The sequence below is a fragment of the Lupinus angustifolius genome, chromosome LG01 (genome assembly GCF_001865875.1).
Source record: "Lupinus angustifolius cultivar Tanjil chromosome LG01, LupAngTanjil_v1.0, whole genome shotgun sequence".
NCBI lineage: Eukaryota > Viridiplantae > Streptophyta > Magnoliopsida > Fabales > Fabaceae > Lupinus > Lupinus angustifolius.
Window position 1 is genome coordinate 34,114,897 of NC_032009.1, and position 22,472 is coordinate 34,137,368.

The 22,472-nt window shown below is 32.3% G+C and overlaps 2 protein-coding genes and 2 non-coding genes across 4 annotated transcripts; 2 read left to right on the forward strand and 2 right to left on the reverse strand.

The window, feature by feature from the left end:
* Window positions 3,491–4,979, forward strand: LOC109361885 (protein ATAF2-like). Its single transcript, XM_019607414.1, has 3 exons — window positions 3,491–3,733; window positions 3,804–4,078; window positions 4,203–4,979. Exons 1-3 carry the CDS (start codon window positions 3,574–3,576, stop codon window positions 4,629–4,631), a joined length of 864 nt encoding a protein of 287 aa, XP_019462959.1. The 5' UTR covers window positions 3,491–3,573; the 3' UTR covers window positions 4,632–4,979.
* Window positions 7,538–7,609, reverse strand: TRNAQ-UUG. The gene has a single exon. It is a non-coding gene; the product is annotated as a tRNA-Gln (tRNA).
* TRNAM-CAU lies at window positions 8,153–8,236 on the forward strand. The gene is given in 2 exon segments: window positions 8,153–8,190; window positions 8,201–8,236. It is a non-coding gene; the product is annotated as a tRNA-Met (tRNA).
* Window positions 10,651–14,802, reverse strand: LOC109361888 (magnesium transporter MRS2-F-like). Its single transcript, XM_019607419.1, has 6 exons — window positions 14,319–14,802; window positions 12,614–12,889; window positions 11,863–11,991; window positions 11,466–11,611; window positions 11,211–11,334; window positions 10,651–10,978 (listed from the first exon to the last, which is right to left on the reverse strand). Exons 1-6 carry the CDS (start codon window positions 14,661–14,663, stop codon window positions 10,697–10,699), a joined length of 1,302 nt encoding a protein of 433 aa, XP_019462964.1. The 5' UTR covers window positions 14,664–14,802; the 3' UTR covers window positions 10,651–10,696.

A 22,472-nucleotide genomic window follows, 5' to 3' on the forward strand; every position in this document is an offset into this window, starting at 1 on the left:
GCAAGTCCATTAAGGTTAAGAGACGAGAATGAATGGAATGATTAATGTAGTTCAACATTGGAGACTAAAATGATAATTTAAAATTATCAATGATTAAGTTTGTAAGGTTAAAAAACATGAGAGATCGAAAGATGTAATCAAACTAAGGCATTTTTATAACTTTTATTAAAAATATCAAATGAAATCATCTTGACCACATTGCTCAATGTAAGGCCCAAACCCAAGTTGTAGTAGTCCAACCTCAATTTGAAGGTTGATCCAAGTTTCTACTTAACAAGTGGTAAATAGTTATATTTGGTTCCATACTTTACAATGGACACAAGAAAATGAAGTCAATGTTGGCAACTAGTGTGAAGGATGAAGAAATTTCCCAGAAGGTACTGAATTTACTACAGTTCAAAATGTTCATTTTTCTTTGACCTATGTTGGCTGTTCCTAAGTCCAAATAGATTCATTGCACATAGTTGTTCAATTACCATGTTCCTTGAACTATAATTCCTTTGCATCTTAAAGAATTGATTTATTAGGCCACTTTACAAGAAGAGGACGAGTAAGTAGACACATACATTAACATCGAGTACCAACAGGCGTTGGTTCAAGTGGTACATGCTTGATTCCCCTTAAGTAAGAACCCAAGTTCGAATCTTGTGGATAGAAAAAATACCCGTTGGGAGAGTTAGCCCCACATACCTGTAGATGTTCCCGACTCGGATAAGTATTGAAATAGAACTGGTTTCTATTTTCTCAATCCATGCCAAAAACAAAGTGACAACATGAATACATGATGGAGAAAATATTTGTTTAGAATTATTCACAAGATGACAAACTAACTAGCACGAACGTTTGATTATTTGTAAAAAAATTATACAAGCTAAAGTCAATTTATTTTTACATTGTTAGTTCACACTACATGGTAAATTTTTATATCTAAAATAAACTCATTTTCTCCAATACTGGTTAAAGATGGAGACACATACAATCAAAAAAATTAAGAGTCTAGATTTTTTATTATTTTGGAATTAAATAATTGAAAATTTGTAAAAAATTTCATTTTCTTGTATTCTAGTGTTATAAAACTTTGCTCAAACCGGTTGATCTGACAAGTTCAAATGTGAACAAGAAATCAGACTGATGCAAACATCTCATCTAATTAGTTTTGTATCAAAATCAAATTGATTCGATTCGACTTGGTCATGTTAAGCCTAAAATCAATGATTTGGATGGTCGGATCGCTCTGATCGACTGAGTCAATCAATTTTTATAAAAAAATCAAACTTATGTCCTTTTAAGATGAAAAAAATTAATTGCTTTTAACTTATTTTTAGTTATGTTCGTCATTTGTTAATTTATGTTATAATAAAAATATCGTTGTTTAATTAAATTTTAAACTTATTATACGTTTTTTATTGCAATTAAAGCATAACACATATATTCTTTAACGACGTTTCCAACTTATTTATAACATTTTATAGCAATGAAATATTTTTTTTTGTTAATTGGTTATTTAATTATGCATCATAATATTTTTAACTTTGAAGTATAGAGTTATTAAGTAATATTAACAAACATTCTATTTTTTAAAATTTTTAATAATAATCAATAACTTACTCAGGACCTAACAGAATCACCAACGAGTTGAAGCTAAATAATATTGATTCTAGTAGTAAGAGAGTAGAAGAGAATCTTATTTCATATCAATTATTCCCCAGTGCATAGTATAAGGTATCGTAATCCCTTACCTTAAAGGCACCTGGGTCCTACCGAAGAAAATGTTGTCGAAATGTTTCCACATAAATCCTTGGCAAGGTAACATCCATGCAGCTTCCGCATTAGACCGACGCCTTTGTCCATGTACGCCACACGTCACATGAAATAAGCTTCATAAATTTTAAACTCTTTTTCTAATCCCCTACAACTATAATAGATGAGATAAAAGAATGTTCTCGTTTGACTCGTAATAAAATGCTTAGCTACTAAATTGAGCATTTTATTTTTTTATGTTATACTCTTCATATTTTTTATTTTTAAGATGATTTTTATTTCAATTCATCGCCATTTTAATTTTTATATTATACTCTTCATATTCCATATTTTCCTCACAAAAATTGATCATATATACTAACGAGATAATGATTTAGTGATATAAAGATTTTCAATAAGACATTGAGACAGATAATCATGCAACTTGAAATAAAATGGTTCTTTTTTTAATATAGTAAAAAGATATTTTTGATTATACAAAAAAGCTTGTGGTATACTTTCACAAGTATAGCCTTAATTTGAGCATGAAAATACTACAGGACTAAAAAAGACAACAAAAAACTTTCCCTAAATATAAGAAGGGTCAAAATCCTCTCCACGTAAAAAATAAATAATATGACATGACATTTTTATTCTTTAGATGTAACATGATTATACTTTTATCATTAAAAGTAAAAACAAGATCAATAACTTATCCCAATATTGGACAATATTCTTTTCCTTATAAGAAATTATTTCTTCATTAATTTTTTGTAACACTAAACATATATGTGTTCATGGATACACTTATAAAAAGCATTTTAATATCTTTCACCCATAGATATTAGTTTTACCTTGTAGCATTTGCCTTATTTAGTTATGTACGTTAAATTGTGGCCCCAACAGTGATTAGGAAGAAGAAGAAGAAACAGCACATGATCACTACACGTGCTTCAATGTTGCTTACAGCCTCTACCGTCATAGCATGTCAACGGTATTACTCTATCCTTCTTCATTATAAATATCATTTTCAGAATAAAAACTTCTCCGATTAATTGTGACAAATTAGAAAACTTAAAATAGTTTCAAAACATTTCAAATAATTTTAATATTTTTGTAACTATTTTTCCGACGCTTTATTCACAAAGACTATTATAACTTACCATCACAATATTTAATGACTAATTTAAATTTTTACTTTCATTTAAAAGATTAATTTAAATACATATTTTGTAAGAACTAGATCATTCACTAATATTTTTAAAGTATTTGACACTATTAATTGCAATATCTTAATTATTATTTGAAAAAAGGAGGTTAATTAAAAAAATATAATACAAAACAATAATTTCATAAAAACAAAATAGAGCAAAAACATAATTTTGTTAATAAAAAAAATGTGTATCAATTTAGTGTTTGAAAAATCAATAAACTCAAAATAATTTACAAAACTATCAAATTAGAGTCAAATTAATCATTATTAATATTTTATGGCTCCTAATAAAAATTATTTTAAATGAGGGATCCATAATGTTATATTTTTTATTAAATTGATGCAGAAGGAAAAAAATCCATATTCAGTGAATAAAAAATTAAATGACATTCTTGAATTAGTAAATCATAACTAAGAAAAAGAACTTGACGGAAGCAGTGACAGAATAAGCATAAAAAGTGGGACACTCCCATTTCCCAGTTCCCAGTCACCATATAAAAACCCACGCCCCCCTCTTCTCTCATCAGTTTCAATTTCAAAGTATCTAAGCAGAGAAGAAAGAGTAATAATAGTTGCAGGTTTGAGTTAAACTCTATTGAATCAAGAAAGAATATACACGAATGCAAGGTGAATTAGTGTTACCACCAGGGTTCAGATTTCACCCCACTGATGATGAGTTGGTGAATCATTACTTGTGTACAAAATGTGCTTCTCACTCCATTCCCGCTCCTGTAATCAAAGAAATTGATTTATATAAGTTTGATCCATGGCAGCTTCCAGGTATTATACTTCATTTCTTCTTCATTTAATTGAAAAATATTCTAATTCGCTTCAATTTTTTCATGTTTAGGAATGGCTGCTTATGGTGAGAAAGAGTGGTACTTCTTTTCTCCAAGGGATCGAAAATATCCGAACGGTTCACGTCCGAACAGGGCGGCTGGGACTGGGTATTGGAAGGCTACCGGAGCTGACAAGCCGATCGGAAAGCCGAAACCGCTTGGGATCAAGAAGGCTCTCGTGTTCTATGTAGGCAAAGCCCCTCAAGGAGTCAAAACTAATTGGATTATGCATGAATATCGCCTTGCCAATGTTGACAGATCTGCTCACAACAAAAATAATTTGAGAGTATAACAATTTTTTCATTCCTCATTTACTACTATCATTATGATTTTATCGTGTTTTCGATATTTTATTGGTTGTCTCTACCTATGTCATTTTCCTGACAAGAATTATTTGATTTTGATGGCAGCTTGATGATTGGGTGTTATGTAGAATTTACAACAAGAAAGGGAAGATTGAGAAATTAAACAGCATGGAACAGAAACCACCACTATCAAATGTTTCAGAGGAACTTGTTCAGTATGAGAATGAGAGAAAGCCTGAGATTAAGAACATGTATGGCCACATTGATTTCAGGAATAACCAATTGCACATGGACACATCAGATTCAAGTCCAAGGTGGGAGCACGTGGTTTCACCAGATGTCACGTGCGACAAGGAAGTGCAGAGTGAGACAAAGTGGAATGAACTTGAGCTAGGTCCAAGTCCAACCTTTGATTTTCAGTTCAATTTCATGGACAATGAAATACACATGCCACCATATGACCCTTTTGCCCCTCAGTATCAAATGAACCAGCCTTCCCCATTTCAGGACATATTAATGTTCTATCAACAATAATAGATGAAAATGACCCTTTGGAAGTTGGTACATGTGTTTTCATTCATTGTAGAAAAAGATTGCATTCACACCTACCTATATGGCCCTATAAACCCAACATTGGTGCACGTGTGGTGACTATTTTCTTCATTTGGATTATAGTAGGATTGAGAATTTGAGATTATGTGTAAGTAAAAAAATAAGCAGAATGATCTAAAGATGTTGCAGTGTTGACATCTAAGGACTCAAGTAGAGAATTCTTGTTCCATTGATGTTGTAGTCACAATTTTTTTATTTTTTCAATTCAAAGGAATGAAAAACTAAATGTAAGTTTTCCTTTTGGTGAAAGTGAATCTCTTTTTGCTTTAACCTTGTTTTTCTAAACACCCCAAGTGGGAGAGTTCCAAATCCCACATTATCATAGCTCATAGAGAGAATATTCCCAAACTGGGGAAAGAGACTTTTGCAATGGTGCACCCTAGCATGCCTGTCCATGTTTGACTGTTTCAAAACAAATATATACATATAGTAAAGTATTTATGTAAAATCAATGAGTTATTATATGTTATTATGATAAATGAAAATAATTAATGTACACTATTAGATCTTATTTAAATGGTCAAGATTAAAAGATAAATGTACATGACTATCATGTGATCAATAACTAACTTTTAATCCGAACTATTCATGATTGGTCGTAAGACAAGATTTATTATTTTCACATAAGACAAGATTTTTAACACAGAAATGTTCTTATTTGAGTGGTATGTTCCAAGAAAATCACACATTATGGGAGTGTACATATAACGTTAAGAGATGGTCCTCTAAGTAAAAGATGTTGAAATAGATGTTCCTCTAAGTAAAGTTTTCACAAAGTTGTGAGAAATAGATGATGAAATTTCATTTATTACACTATGAGATTTTTATAGGAAAATGGTCCTCTGAGTAAAATTGAATGGGATCTACCATCTAACTCTATAATCAAAAAACAAAAGTCGATCTTTGCATCAATTTGCACTATCTTAGCTCTTTCAATTCTGGGTTAATTCTTCACAACAATGCAGTCAAACTAAGGTGATGACTCAACTTCTGTAGTAAGAAATAGTGAATACTGACATACACTACATATCATTCTGCTGGACCTCCATATCTTGCTCCAATATATTATACACAACACAAGGGTAATATACATATAGGATATGATTAAAAATACTTTGGATAGATGAATGTTGTATGGGTTGTGTAATTTAAAGTGATGGTAGAGTGTCTTAGGTGAATTGAATATGTGTTGAAGAGACCACTATAAATTCAAATAAGATAGTAAATTAAATATATGTTAGTCCTATTTATAGAGGTAAAAAGACCAAAATATTATAGGTAATCTGATTATGAAATATTTACATATCATTACTTTATTAATGGATATAATGTATAACAATGCATTATAAGATCATCTTTCAATTCATATAATTGATCTCACCTACTAACACTAAGGTTTGGTTGTGGTTGAATTTTTTATTCACTTTCTCCCTCACATTCCAGGTACCCAATTCGATCCAATGACCTTGATACTATTTGGATTGCAATGCTCTTCCATTTATTATATATCACATTTGATTTGATGTAGCTAACTAATAAAAGATTACTCATCCTAAGTAATGTCTTATTCTCTTTTCTTTTCTCAGTCAATCAAAATGTAGCTTTTTATTACTTTATTGTTTTTTAAGATTTTCTTTTATTCATATTATAATATGTGATTGACTAAGGATATGAAATTACACATCATTAAATACAGGTGATCTATATCTTTAACTAACAGTTTTGGATAGAAAGTGGATGTTGATATTCGATTATTTTTGCAACGACAAGGAAAGATAAACATATTATAATGATGTTGAGCCCTAGTAATTTTTAAAGAAAGCAACAATGTTATATACACATGTCTCTCTACAAAAATTTCACCATCCAATTATATCTGGTCCCACGTTATTGTATGCATATCAGAAGATGTGGATCATTGTAGTCAGCGAATCTGTAGAAGCATTTTCCTTTTTGAAGATGTTGACAGCATAAATATTAAATACCCAAATCTTTATCAAAATCTGATCTTTTTAACACCATATTCTCAGCTGCACTTGTCAGGTATTTGGTATTCCATATCAGGAAACTTTCCTGGAGTTTCTGCTGTGACTGTTACTGTTGTGTGTGATTATATCCTTCACATTAGTAACGGCTACACTAGTAATATTTTTGTAGGGCTAGATTTTTATTATGATAGATATATTATCCTTCATACTTCATAGGTTGGATACATAAATTGAGTTTTAATTTCTGCAGTTTATAGGAATGCATTGGGATGAACTTAGCATTTCCAATCCATGTACTTAAATTCCCCCGTGTAAGTGTAGTAAAGTAACTATAACTAATACATTTAACATAAGCATATATACGTAATATATTTATGTCTGACATTATTGATAAATCCAAATTATTTATTCACATTCTTCACTAACAATCAGAGGAAAAGTTCCAATGAACATTAGGAGTATCAAATAATCAGTCAATTTTTTTTTTATCTTGTCAATGTTGGTCCAAAGTGCTGTTTTTTACTGTGATATTTCTAGATAAAGTCTAACATCACATGTGGTGATATTGTGCTAGCATGCAATCTGCGGTGGGTTAGAACATAGAATGTCTTCTCAGCACAGTCATGTCATTTTGTCCATTTCTTTCTTTTATTGTTAAGAACATGATGTCAAGTGTTAGTAATTTGCCATATATTTATAATCTTGCTAACTGAAGAACGGACAAGGATTATCAGTTTTGCTTCATTGTAATTGGCCAGAGACGTGGTTGGGGACAGCAGATCCCCATCTAGGTGTTACTATTTATTTTGAGCAAAAGTGGGGAGGAAAAATATGAAAAAGAGGTCCTACCGGGAGTCGAACCCAGGTCGCTGGATTCAAAGTCCAGAGTGCTAACCACTACACCATAGAACCATGGTTGTTTATAAGTGGTAGTGTTATCAACAAATCGGAGAATCAGCACACAATTTCTCTTTTTTGAATAAGAAAACAAATCAAAGCTTTGTTTTTTTCATGTGTGTTGTTACTTGTTAGTACTTATTTCCATCCTTATGTTGAGCATCCATCACGTGTAATATGTTTGATGCACACAATACATTAAAATCAAAGTGATCCAGAAAATATTATCAAATTAATTGCTCTTAATTATGATTAGTATAAACATATGTCAATAAGACAATAACAACAATGGTATAAACTCTATACAACAATGGTATAAACTCTATACAACAATATAAGAACTTTTTACATTGTTAATGTATCATCTATTCTTTATGTATTAATCATTCAGAAAAAAAATCATTTCCCTAATAGAATAGAGGGGAACAATTACTAAGAGCCTTCTTGTCTAAACAATAATGTATAATATTATCTAACACCAAATATTAATACAACAAAAAACATCGCAAATTTAGTATATGTGTTTTAAAATGTTGAATACATAGACTTCAACATCAAGGGGTGGTGGCGCAGTTGGCTAGCGCGTAGGTCTCATAGCTTAGAGTAATCCTGAGGTCGAGAGTTCGAGCCTCTCTCACCCCAATCTTCTTTTTTCAAGGATCAACTTGCCACAATCATGATTTTAGTGAAATTGATGGCTCAGAATCTCTTTTAGAAAACTCAAATCACTATGATGTAATTTAATTTTTTTCACCATCATTTTGAGGAATTGATGTAACTTCACTAGTTAGTTCAACAAGTTTGTCTGATTCAAGTAGGAAGTTTTCCAAGGTTACAAGGGACTGTGATGCCTCAAGCTGCATTTGACATTAAACTCATCTCTAACTCATGAATATCTGCTTGCATTTTTTCCAGCTTTATTTCCAATTAAGCATTCTTTTGAAAAATTACTTGACCACAAAAACTAGCTTTATATCTAAAGAAAAAGATATATGGACAGATGTTATCTAGTGTCAAGTGGCATTACTGTAATACTGTGTATGTATGGGTTCTTAGGTTTCTAGTCATAGTTGTATATTACATTAGGATTAAACGTCAATCTAAGTTACTTGAAACTTGCTTTTCAAAACTTTTCTATGAACTCTCTTTCCCCAACATTCATATAATCATTTACTATATTTGAGTCACTGAAATATCTTAAATTCTGACTGTTTTTATTACAACTTTTTTGTAAAATGGTAAATGTCCACATTTACTCTTAAAAATGTATGAATGATAAAGATAAAAAAGCTTAAAAAAAGTTTAAAAAAAGCTTAAAAAAAGTTTAAAAAAAGCTTAAAAAAGTTTAAAAAAAAGCTTAAAGAAAGAAAAAAAAAAGAGAAAAAAATGAATAATATTCTCATTATTGAATTGAATGATAGTTTATAATAAAAGTAAACTATATATTCATATAATAAAGCTTAACTAACTAAAACCACTAAAACTAACTCTAACTATAACTAGTCTAATACAATATCAACACAAATACTAAAATATAGTTCAAAATATATTTCATATTGTAATGTAATGTGGCATTTTAGGTTTAGCGATACTAGTATTGATAGTTGTACTTGTATAACTGTTTAATCATAATGCTTTTATAACAGTTTAGTGTCCATTTATAATAACATTGAATTAAAGTATATATGAGTCCTGCACATCTTTGTATATAACATTTGATCCTGTTATTCAAATGCCAATTTCTGCATAGGTTGAGAGTAGCTCTCATCGATTAATGATGTGGCAAATGGAATTTTTTTGGGATTCAGCTCTTTCTCTAGAACCACCACAATATTCTGACATACTGACAATTAATTATGAGAATTGTTCTGTTCTGCAAGTCAGCTTATATCATGTTTGATTGCAGTGAAATTCCTGGAGAGATGGGGCAGATATAACACCAAGTTATGATAAAGTGGTGTAAGATTCTAAATCCCAAAAAAATCAAAAGATCAAATTTTGGATTCTTATGAACAACAATGGTTAAAAAAACAGTTACACATCTCGAAAAAGATTAACTCCTTACTCATAAAATGAAAAACAAACCGAGGTAGGATCATAGTCTTGCTGGATCCTCAATAAATGTCCTTTTGTATAAGGATTTTTAAGCAAGTAGGAAAGGTATTAGCTTCTTATATTTGACTCTAATTCTAATTGATTATAAGATCAATCTTACTTTTGTTATTATTGGTGCCTCAAAAAACACTTCAATATTTGTGGACTCATTTTTTATTTTATACAACTAAGTATTTAATTTTTATATATTTTATTTTGAATAAGTTAAATGTCTTCTTTGTATTTAAGGTGAGAATCATAATTTCAACTTTGAACTAATGTTCTGATGATTATTTATGATTATCTTTTTTTTATATAAAAATTAAAAAATATTAAAGATAAAATAAGAAAATAGAAATTACACCATAACATTATAATATTATATAATATTATAGATATATACATGGAATGCAAGTTCAAACCAATGTAATAATATATATTCAATATAAAATAGTGCAAAAAACATTTCTAGTACATTTGTATGTAAAAATGTGGTTTTGTATATTATTTACATAGAAGTATTCTTTCAAACTCATTTTTATTTTCATTTCTTGTAGAGGGATTATAAGGTCTTATATGAAGAAATAGGGAATTAAGAGAAGAGAGAAAGGAACACAGCAACCTGCAAGAATTTAAGCTCCTTATATTGCAATCCATGAATGCATATATCGCCTTTTAAATAACTGAACTGAATCAATAAGATTGTAACCATTTTTATCATATCATTATTATCATTTCAAAACAGAAATGTTTTTTTATTTATTAAATTCTTCCAAAGTCAACAAATTCAACTTCACCTTTTCAAACTAAAATAGAAACCGAACAAGCTCAGTGATAATAAATAGAAGCTAACAGTAGGTCATATAACATATATTTTTGTTAATAATAAATGATTCGCTGACAATATAAAAAATTCCTACACGATATAATCTCTACTCGTTTAATATATCAATCTTCTCATCTTATGTGTAAAAAATGAATCCGAAACAAGTGCCGATTTCCCTTCCGCTATGAAGAAAGCAAATATTTTTTCTTACCCCAATAAATAGAAAGAAAGAACAAGAATAAACAACCTGCAAGTGTACCCCAAGTTGTACTCCAAAATTGATAAGGTTGTCCATCAAAGAGATCAATATGAATATTCATGCCAAACAATCCCACCACCACAATACCAGCATTAAGCATCATGTTTAATGTGCCATATATTACTGCTACTTGTAGAAGTTGATTTCTCTTATCATCCAACATTATGTTGATGTAGTCCTCTGTGTCATCCACATACTCACTCAACTATTAATTAACCATATATCAGTCAACATTTGAGAGAAATATATATGCACAAACAACACAAAAATACTTTTACATAGTTCATTATTCACCATTCATATTTGATTATCATTAACACGTTTAAATATAAATAATACAAATAAATGGTGAATGGTGTATTGATTGTATATAAATTTTTATACTAAGAGTGCAAAAACATTACACTCATAATAAGAAATGAAAATTAGAAACATACACTGGACAATTTCTGCAAGATTCCATTTATCTGTGCAAAATAAGCTTCTAGCAGCATCTCCAATTCTTCAACATCAAGCTTTGGATCAGAGGAATTATATGACCTTTTGGAATGTGATTCATCGCTATAGACAAAACAATAATTAAATATGTAATGGCTGAGCAGAGAAATGGTGCATATATTTGATTAAGTAATAAGTATTTATTATACAAAATAAGGCTATTCTATTATATATATGTTGTTAATTGTTTGCACCTTTGGTCTTCATCTTCATCGAATTCTGTATTGTATCCTTCTTTTAATGATGTCTGGTCTACTAAGCGAGTTTCAAGCTTTTGTGTCAAGTACATTTCAGCCATGTCATGGTCATCATCCAACAAATGTTCAATTTGATCTCTTACCTGAAAAACCAATATTGATTGCTTTTAAATAACAGGGTGCACAAGGTAGCTTAATTACTATCAAAGATGATGATGACAGAGTGAATTTATTTTCCAATTTAATGTCAGATTAATAAAACCTTGATACATATATGGGGACATGACACATGAGCAACATAGTGAATATAGGGATCGGGATCCTTTTCAGTAATAGAGAGTCCAACATTGGATTGAGATTGCGATGGCAAAAAAAATGTGTGATAGTTATGTACCTTCTGCACACGACCAGAAAGTGCAACCAATCGACTTTTGATCTGTCTTACACGTTCAAGATTGAGTGTGCTAATCTTAGAGGTCAATTCATCTAAAGCTGGGTAAGCCTCATCCTCCAATGTTTTAGTCTGATATGATACAAGTCATAGAGTTTATAAGCATATATAACTCAATATAGAAGATAACATATATGGTTAAAGAAACAAGAGAAACTTCATCAACAACAAAAATCCAGAGAACAAAAACAAAATCCATGATGGAAATTTTGTAAGATTGCCTGCTCTACTAGAAAAAGATAAGATCAATTGTCCCACAAACTGTCCCACATATAGTCCTCTATACTAAAATATATATAATTCTATTATTTGAGTTCACTGATAAAGTCTTGCAATATTCTAATTAGAAATTACCCATGTAAGACAATATTAAAGTGTTTATAAGTTGAAGACATATATTTTGCTAATTTGACCCCACATTCCACCAACAATATGTATAATTTACAAAACTCAATGAACATGTTTGCTCTATGAGTGGAAGGCCTATTGGTTCTCCATGTATCATGCTAGGCCAAATGTGCTAGGTCAAATGTTAAATGTTCAATTTCTATAAGCAACACTCATTGGGAGGGAGTCAGACACCTGAGGGGAATGGTTCATTACCCATAGGACAAAAGGTATCCTTAGTTATACCAATTTCTTTTTAGCAAACTCAGATAGAGTAAACATATAGAATAAAAAAGTAAGTACAAACCTCAGATTCAAGGCACCTGCAAGCAGATTCAAGACATGCTTCAAGTGCTTTGAACTCAAATGGTAACTGCTTAGGTGGTGATGCTACAGGTACATCTTTTCCACTCCTAGAGCTACCCCATTTGATTTCAATGTTTGACTTGTCTGGTAAGAAATCAGAACCTTCATGCATTGTCATGGGTGAATTGTTTTGGGAAATAGTGCGACTGTTCAATGAAAATGATACCTCCATCATAGTATTTGTGCTATAATCATTAGTATCCATGTCATTGCTCATCTGCGGTGTCAAGTTTAGAGTCAAATCAATGGGAGAATTTGAACCAGTAAGAATGCAACAACAAAATTAAAGTTACTTTGTTCTTCGCAAATGATGTATTTAACATTTTGTAAAGTGTGAAACATGAATGAATTCCTTGATTCTACCAATACATTTTTATAAATTGTCGTTACATCATTTATTATTATATTTATTATTATTAACTTTTCAGGAGAAAAAAAAGTCTAAATAAATGCATGAAGGTTGAATAATGTAGATTTTACACGGTTAATATCAATTATATGTATATGTTTAAATATATTAAGTGAATGTAGTAGTATCCATGCACACTTCCTCTAGTATTTATCTGCACTGTTCCGCAAGGTTAAAGTGTAACTTTTGAGGTAATTTATAGTCACAAGTAAGTAGTTTCCAAAAAAAAACTAAGAATTTTGAATAATTTATTGATCAGTTTTACCTTTTAAAATTGCTCAAATTAATTGCATCACACTACAATACATACTAATAATTATATATAAATTATAAATAAATAATCATAAATCAATAATTATTAGAAATAATTACTAATAATTCTACCTAATAATTATAAATTTTTAATAATTTTACCAAACTATTAATAATTATTTATTATATATATGTATTAAGTTACTCCAATTAATTATCATAACCAATTAAACAAATAATAAGTTAATATTACATGTTTTTATTCATCTAATAAAGTTCAGCGGCAACAAAATTAATTCAATCAACTACCTACATACTCATAGCTACAAATTAATTTTGTTGAACCCACCCAAAACTTTTAACCGAATTACACATAAATAAGAGGTGGTCTTTATTTTTAAAACAAACTACGACATTCAATTTAGTCCCTTCTAAGTATCTTGAGAACTTTTTTCTGTTCCCATTGAAGGTGCATGTCACGATCAAAACGTGGAAGTTCAACCTTGGTGTATATGAATAGAGCTATATCTTCTATCCTAAATTTTATATTATTACCATCATTGGTTAGAAATAAAGACTACAAGAAATGACACATGTCTTATAATATTGTTATAGAGATGTTATGAGTGATGCTAGCAAATATATTATAGAAAAGGAGTTCAAAATGGTGAATGCTTAAAGCTCTATCCTAATTGCTTAAGTTAATAACTAGACTGGGTTTGTTTTTAGAATGAGTAAATAAACTGTCATTCATCATTAGTTTGATAAAATGCATGCAGGTTTTCCATCCGTATTGGATTAAATATGCCCTTATTTGGCAAAGTTTCTATGTAATATCTTTCCATAAAATTCTTATGTTAATCCTCCTGGTATCAAACACATAAAATGTAATTAATGTTAACAAGTTTCAAGATACCATGATAAAAAGAAGAATCTAAGCTAATTTAGAATGAAAATATAAGATTCAATGTTAAACATGAATTACCCGGTGTGGCATTTCATTGGAAGAAGTGGAAATGCGAGATTGAAGATCTTGAAGAAATTGAAGAAACAAAGGATTGGATGAGTTAATCATGAGAATCTCAGTGGCTGTGATAATTGCTTTGATATGTTCCAAATTAATAACAATAGCTTTCTCTCTTCCTAAGATTGATGATGGTTGAGACAACATTGGATCCAGAATCCTAAGATCACGTGCTGGTAAACTTGTTCGTCTCATAATGTAATGTTTTCCAACTTCTTCAAGCCGTGATTCTCCTGTTTCTGAAACAAATAACCATACTTTCACTCCTATACCTTTTCTTCGTGTTTGTGCCGTTGATTGCGTCATTCTTACTTTCTTCTATGATGTTTTTTTCAATTCTCTGTATATGTATGTTTGTTAATTATGATCACTTTCATAATAACCAAACCTATCTTCCTTAAAACTCTCTTATTTCTATACTTGCGCAACAAACTTTCAATGCAACCCTCTTATTTATTAATTGTTTTATTTATATAATAAGGCTTTTCTGCTGGGCCAGTTTTTATTTCCCAATAACTATAAGCCCAAAAGATCACATATCTCAAGTTGATATCGTCAATCCTATTTCACCTAATAATATGATGTCACATAATATTTTATTTTATTCAACAAAAAAATGAAATGATATATAAAAATAAATATTTTTTAATGACATATATGGTATGATATTATTGGACGGGACAATTTATAGTGAAATGAATTTGTGCAATGCATGGGATTTATGGATTTTTAACTAATAATAAAGCTAGTTAATTAACCCAAAATAAGCCAGTTTTACAATAATAAAATTGTAACAAATTTAAAAATGAAACTTTGAATTAGCTAAGACTCTTTTTTAAATTTAAGTTAGATCACCTTTTCAAATTTCTAATTTAAACGAAATTACTTTTCTAAGAGCGTTTCTGCAGTTTTCCCCCTATCTGGTATAACAACCTTCCCAAACTATCAGCTTTAATTTTATCCTAGTCACTCCAAATAGGCTTTACTTCTATCCTTTCCCAATATGAGTGTAAATGTCACAAGTTCTATGACGTTTTTATATATAACTAAGTGATCTAGAGTTTCAAGGAACATTATAATACTAATCTTTATTTTAGGGCACCATATATTTTGGTATAAACTATCCTGCAGGATAAGATAAAATAATTAATGTATGCCGGTCATAGGCATGGATCATCTCCAATATTAGAAAGGAAAATCGAAGGATATAACTATTATTATATTTTGTTTTTCATAACTCTTCGTCTCTTCCCTCTCTGTTATTAGAGATGATGTTAAATATATCTTTAGTTAGAGTTAGTTTTAGTTAGTTTGTCTTAATTTTCCATGTATAAATAGTTTATTTTCATTGTAAACTATCATTTACTCATTTTCATTCAATATTCAAATCCAATCATTCAATGAATGAAATTCGTATTCTCTCTTTACTCTTGATTATTAACACGGTATTAGAGCATAATCATTATATTGATCGCTTCCGCTTATGGTTCTATCATTACATTCAACAAAGCTTCATCATCATTCTTCTCTTCTTGCTGGAGTTTGCAAAGTGTTCTTATTCAATGGAATGCTGCCATAGAAATAGACAATTATGTACGTCCATTTTGATGCTTTGAAGAAATTGCATTAGTTGCAACAATAATAGATGTTCCAGGGGTTGCAGCAGCTTATTTTGGTTTCTTGGAGATTCTATTCAATGACGTATACAAAGGAGAAGTTAGTGCTGGCACATGCATGCACAAAACTTCTTGCACAATGGGTTTAACACATTGGCAAAAAGAATTTCTTGATGAACTTGAAGGTGGTATCATTTCATAATCCATTTTTTGTGTGCCATATTCATGTTACCCTTTTGTGTATCTTTTTTTCTTTTTCTGATCATTCACACACACCATCATTGAATGGGAGCTTGTCAAAGACATGAGATATGTATAAAACAATAATTCTGCACATCTATTAAGGGGTTATGTTACACCCTTTTATAGAAAGGAAAATACAAGGATTGCAGATTGTTGTTTGCTGCAACAGCTAGCTAAAGAAACGCTATATACAAGGCCAATCTTAATAACTATAGCCGTGATTTGAATGATAAATTATAAGACAGCTATACAAACAATTAAACATCATTTTGAATGTGAATGATAAATTATAGGCAGTGATTTGCTCTTCCTTGAATTGGGTAATAACTATAGCCGTGATTATCTCTTAATATACCCCCGCAAGATGGACGGTCTTGGGACTAGGCCAATCTTGGATAATAATGTAGATAATCTAGCTGAGGCAAGTGGCTTGGTCAGTGCATCGGCCAACTGATCATCACCTGAAATGTGCTGAACTCTAAGTTTGCCAAGATGAACTTGTTCACGAACAAAGTGAAAAGCTAGAGCTATATGCTTCATTCTTGAGTGGAAAAGTGGATTTTTGGAGTATTGAGTTGTGTTGAGGTTGTCACAATAAATGATGGGTGAAGAAGATAATGTGACACAAAGTTCAGTTAATAGGGATTGCAACCAAAGTAGTTCAACGGTGGTTGTAGCAACTGCGCGAAACTCAGCTTCGGTGGATGATCGAGCAACACCTTGTTGTTTCTTAGAACTCCAAGAAAGTGGATTACGACCAAGATAAACAATGAAACCAGTGGTTGAGAGATACGTGTCATGATCACCAGCCCAATCTGCATCGGTATAGGCATGAAGAGTAGGTAGAGAATCTCGATGAAGAACTAAGCCATGATCAAGAGTGCCATTCAGGTAATGTAGCAAACGTTTAAGTGCTGCCCAGTGCAAGTCGGTTGGTCTGTGCATAAATTGTGATAATTTATTTACAGCAAAGGCGACATCCATACGTGTGAGAGATAAATATTACAAGCTTCCAACTAAGGCTCGATATTCAGTTGGATTGGGTATAACAGAACCAGCATCAACAGTGAGTGGAGGATGAGCTATCATAGGCGTGGAAACAAATTTGGCAAGAGACATATTTGCACGAGTCAATAAATCTCTAATGTATTTCTTTTGGCAGAGAAACAAACCATGAGCATGATGAATGACTTCAACTCCAAGAAAGTATGACAAGGGACCCAAATCTTTCAGGGAAAACTTGGTGGCCAGTGACTGAATAAGCTGTTGTAAGGCATTTGGTGAAGGACCTGTGATAATTATATCATCCACATAAACCAGTAAATAAAAAAGTTGACCATGCTTGTTATACATAAACAGTGAAGTATCAGCTATTGATTTGATGAAGCCAAACGAGATGAGATAAGAACGAAGCTCTTTGTACCAAGCTCGTGGAGCTTGTTTCAGACCATAAATTGCCTTACGTAGCTTGCATACATGAGTGGGTTGAGCATGATCAATGAAACTAGGAGGTTGAGACATGAAGACTTCTTCTTCAAGGGTTCCTTGAAGGAACGCATTATTGATATCCAGTTGACGAATAGGCCAACCATGAGTGACAACCAGGGACAAGATCAACCGAATGGTGGTAGGCTTTATAACTGGGCTGAATGTTTCAGTGAAATCAATGTCAGCTCTTTGATGAAACCCCTTGGCAACAAGTCTTGCTTTGTAGCGTTCAATCTCACCAGAAGATTTATATTTGATACGGAAAACCCATTTGTTACCCACTAAATTTTGTGATGGGTGAGATGGGACAAGAGCCCATGTTTGATTTTTGGTGAGGGTCTGATATTTGTCAGTCATGGCAGCCCTCCATTGAGGACTTTTGAGTGCTTGAGTAATATTTAGTGGTTCAGTGGGAGAAGGATTGAGTGTGATGTGGTGAGTATATTTGGGGTTAGGTTTTTGAGTGTTATTTTGAAGCCTAGTGACTGTGGTTCGTGAGGTACAAGGAAGGGGGAAAGGTTGAGAGGTTGGTAAAGGTTGAGAGGTTGGTGAATGGGAAGCTGGTGTGGCAGAATGTGGTTGTGATGGAGAGGTCGAGGTAGAGTGAATTGGTGGTGTGGCTGGTGGAGCTGAAGCTGAAGGAGAGGTTGAGGGAGAAGCTGGATTTGCAAGGGGGTTAGTATGTAAAATAGGAACATTAAGCATAGTCCACTCCTCAATAGTATATGTGTTGGATGGTGAATGAGTACTGCATAGATCATTATAAGGAAAAACATCTTCTACAAATTTCACATATCGTGATGTAAAAATGCGATTAGTTAATGGAGACAGACAATGATATGCACTTTGAGAAGAGGAATAGCCTATGAAGACACAAGGAAGAGACTTGGGATCAAGTTTATGGAAAGAGTAAGGCCGTATCCAGGGATAACAAAGACAACCAAAACTCTTGAGCTTTTGATAATTTGGAGCATAGCCAAACAGTTTGAGATAAGGAGATAGATTGCTAAGAGTTGGAGTTGGTAGTCGATTTATTAAATAAGCAGTAGTGGATAATGCATGGGACCAGAAATTGAGAGGCAGTTTAGCATGACTGAGTAAGGACATACCAGTTTCAACAAGATGACGATGACGACGTTCACCATAACCATTATGTTCTGGTGTATGAGGAGGAGAAGTAAGATGAGAGATGCCATGTGTGGATAGATAAGGAGTCAGTTTGACATATTCACCACCATTATCACTGAAAAATTGTTTTATTTTACAGTGAAAGAAATTTTCGACTAATGCTTTGAATCGAATGAAAATGTCAAAAACATCTGATTTTCGTTTGAGTGGATAAAGCCAGATATATTTAGTGTAGTGATCCACAAAAATGACATAATACTTATAGCCATCAGTAGAGTAAATTGGTGCAGTCCAAACATCAGAGAATAATAATTCAAGGGGATGGTGAGATGTGAGAGAAGAAATGGAAAATGGTAATTTATGACTTTTATTTGTGTTGCAGGCATTACAATGAGACAGCTGAAAAGATGGAATTGATAAATGAAAGTGTGAATTTAAAACCCTAAGAACCGATGAAGAAGGATGTCCTAGACGATGATGCCAAGCATGTATAGGTATGCTGACAGAGATTAATGCATGAGGAAGAGGTGGATGCCACTCATAAACACCATTGCTAGTTGGACCTTGGAGGAGAGTATGACCTTGAGAAAGCTCCTTGACACGAAAAAAAGAAGGTAAGAACTCAATACTGGTATTATTTTATTGACAGAATTTGGAGATAGACAAAATGTTACGTGAAATGCATGGTACATGTAGAACATTTGAAAAGGTGAATTTTGTAGAAGATGTGGATATAGAAAATGAACCTGTGTTTTGAATTGGAAGTGAGGAACCATCACCAATCACAATTTCTTCTGTACCATCATATGGAGCATGGAGTGAAAGATTAGATAAGTCATTGGTCACATGGTGAGAAGCACCACTATCAAGAAGCCAAGTATTAGAAGAAGGATTCATGGTAGTAGCCACATGTGCTTGAGGGGCATGAGGTCGAGGTTGATACTCCTTTGATGTGGGACGATGTGAAACAGCTCGGGGAACTGGTACATTAGGAAATTGACCCTTGAATGAGGAGCAGTTGCTGAGAGAATGTCCTTGTGCCCTGCACCATTGGCATTTGCCAAGATAGGGACGCTGTTGGCGAAGAACATGAGAGCCTTGTGCAGGATGATATTGAGGGTGTGGTTGCGGAAAAGAAGTAGCAGATTGGGTCTTGGCACGATACTGAGCAGTATTGATAGTCATTGGAAAGTTGGATGAAGTAAATTTGGGAGAGACAGTGATTTCTTTGGTGATTAGTCTTTCATGAAGCTCTTCAAAGGTGATAGGAGTATCTCTGGCATTTACTGCATCAATAACAGACTTATATTGCTCATAATCCAAACCAGAAAGTACCTTATCAATGATGTCTTCATTGTCCATGGGTTTGCCCATGGAAGCAAGACGATCCGTGCATTGTTTGATGGATTGCATGTAGGAAGTGATGGATTGAGTGGAATGAGTAATCTGACTGAGATGATTTTTTATTTGCTTAAAATGTCCTCGAGAAGGGTTGGCATATGTGGTGGCAAGCACTTTCTAAGCTTCTGCGGTAGTCGTTGTTTCTTAAACAAGGGCAACGAGATCATGGGATAAAGTACCAATAAGGGCAACAAAGATCAACAGATCTTGACGAAACCATGATAGATTGGCAGGGTTGACAGTGGAAACACCATTCGCATATGTGAGAGTAGGTGGGGGAGAAGGAAAAGAACCATCAACATATTTCCAAAGATCATATCCTAGTAGAGTGGCTTGAAGTTGGGTTTTCCATGCAACATAGTTCATGGAGTTGAGCTTAATGGCATTATGCACCTAGATATTAGTGAAAGGTTTGGAAGGATCGGTTGGGTTGGGAACAATGGTGTTTTCAAGCGACATGATTAGAGATGTTTAGATTGGGAGAATCGTATTTACTGATACCATATAAAACAATAATTCTGCACATCTATTAAGGGGTTATGTTACACCCTTTTATAGAAAGGAAAATACAAGGATTGCAGATTGTTGTTTGCTGCAACAGCTAGCTAAAGAAACGCTATACACAAGGCCGATCTTAATAACTATAGCCGTGATTTGAATGATAAATTATAAGATATCTATACAAACAATTAAACATCCTTTTGAATGTGAATGATAAATTATAGGCAGTGATTTGCTCTTCCTTGAATTGGGTAATAACTATAGCCGTGATTATCTCTTAATAATATGAGAGACCAACAACACATATGATGAGGATGATAATGTGTTTCTTGGCTTCTTTACAAGGTCTCTCACATTAAACTGATTCGTTCCAGCAAAAACAAGAAAGAAAAAAATTGAGAGAACTAAGAGAAAGAAGACATCTTAGCTTTTGTTATTGATCTTGAATTAAACCTGCACAATGGCAAAGTGCAGAATATATACATCTAATGAAGATTGGTAGTTACTTAATCAATCAAGTAAAGGTAGAAAAAGTAAAATACCAACCACAAACCCAACTACCATAACAACCATGACACAAACTATACAGTAACCTATACACATATTGCTGCAATACATACAATGGTGTATATAGCCATATATTTAACAACCCTCATTAAGTTCGAGAGTGAATACCATTGACTCACAACTTGAGTAGAAAGTAATTGAATGGAGAAATTCAATGCTAGAGCACATATAGCATTGGAAAAGAAAATCCAAAAGTTGAACTGAATCTGTGAAACTTCCATCATATGCAGGCAACTAATAAACAACATATGATCTTGCACCGTGAATATCATAATGTGGAATACAATATAGCTCCCAAGAAGTTGAAGCAAGAAAAGCAGCCAATACTTCAAATGTTAGACATGCATAAGTTATATACAATATCTCAGAAGTATCATTTTATAGTAACTAGTCAAGATGGTGATGTTGCAAGTGGAGCCTCCTCCTTATCTTTAGCAAGAGGAAATGTGAGGATCATATCCATAGTAGTTAAACTCGCGATTTAACTAGTAGGATCGGTAGATCTTACTAGTTTTCAAGAGGTAACGAGCCGCGTGCCCATTTTGACTGCGATGTCACCATTGCTGGTGAGATCGTCGGGGAAGAGCGTAAGATCGGCCAAGATCTTACGAGTTTCTGTTTTCATGGCAAAAGCCACAAATTGTAAAATAAAATCCCAATCTTCAAACCTGTATAGAAGGGAAACCATGGATCAAAATCATTTGACCCGCCCAAAATTTTTCTAAACCCTAAATTGCAATATAACAAACGTACCATACCAAAAATTGATTCTCATAGAAGTTCCTCTCATCTTCACTTTGGGAAAATTATGCTCACTTTCTCTCTTTGAACAAATACAACTGCCCTTTCTCTCTCTTATTAGAATAAGTTATGCTTGGTGTACATGACAACACAGATTTGAAGTACATGTTGAGGAGCCACTTGATGAGATTAATGAAGATGAAGAGCTCATCGAAGATGATTATCTTGATATCCCCTTGCGTGATTTGATTTATTGATTTAGATATTAGGTTCTTATACTTGTTTGTGTTTTTTGTTGCCAAACATTTTACTTGATTGTGTTGACAAGTTAGTTTTGCAATTATATGAGACTTAATACTTTAATATGCATATATTTTGATATTTAAGTTTAAGTTTTATCAAGTGTTACTTGTTAATTTTGTTATTTATA

What these genes read in the sequence shown, in the direction of transcription:
- LOC109361885 (XM_019607414.1), top strand. Translation starts at nt 3,574, where the DNA reads ATGCAAGGTGAATTAGTGTTACCACCAGGGTTCAGATTTCACCCCACT. An exon ending in TGATCCATGGCAGCTTCCAG is followed by an intron (nt 3,734 to 3,803) that starts GTATTATACTTC and finishes TTTCATGTTTAG; the next exon opens with GAATGGCTGCTTATGGTGAG. An exon ending in ACAACAAAAATAATTTGAGA is followed by an intron (nt 4,079 to 4,202) that starts GTATAACAATTT and finishes TTTTGATGGCAG; the next exon opens with CTTGATGATTGGGTGTTATG.
- LOC109361888 (XM_019607419.1), bottom strand. Translation starts at nt 14,663, where the DNA reads ATGACGCAATCAACGGCACAAACACGAAGAAAAGGTATAGGAGTGAAA. An exon ending in TTTCTGGTCGTGTGCAGAAG is followed by an intron (nt 11,612 to 11,862) that starts GTACATAACTAT and finishes TTGGTTTTTCAG; the next exon opens with GTAAGAGATCAAATTGAACA. An exon ending in TCTTGCAGAAATTGTCCAGT is followed by an intron (nt 10,979 to 11,210) that starts GTATGTTTCTAA and finishes GTTAATTAATAG; the next exon opens with TTGAGTGAGTATGTGGATGA.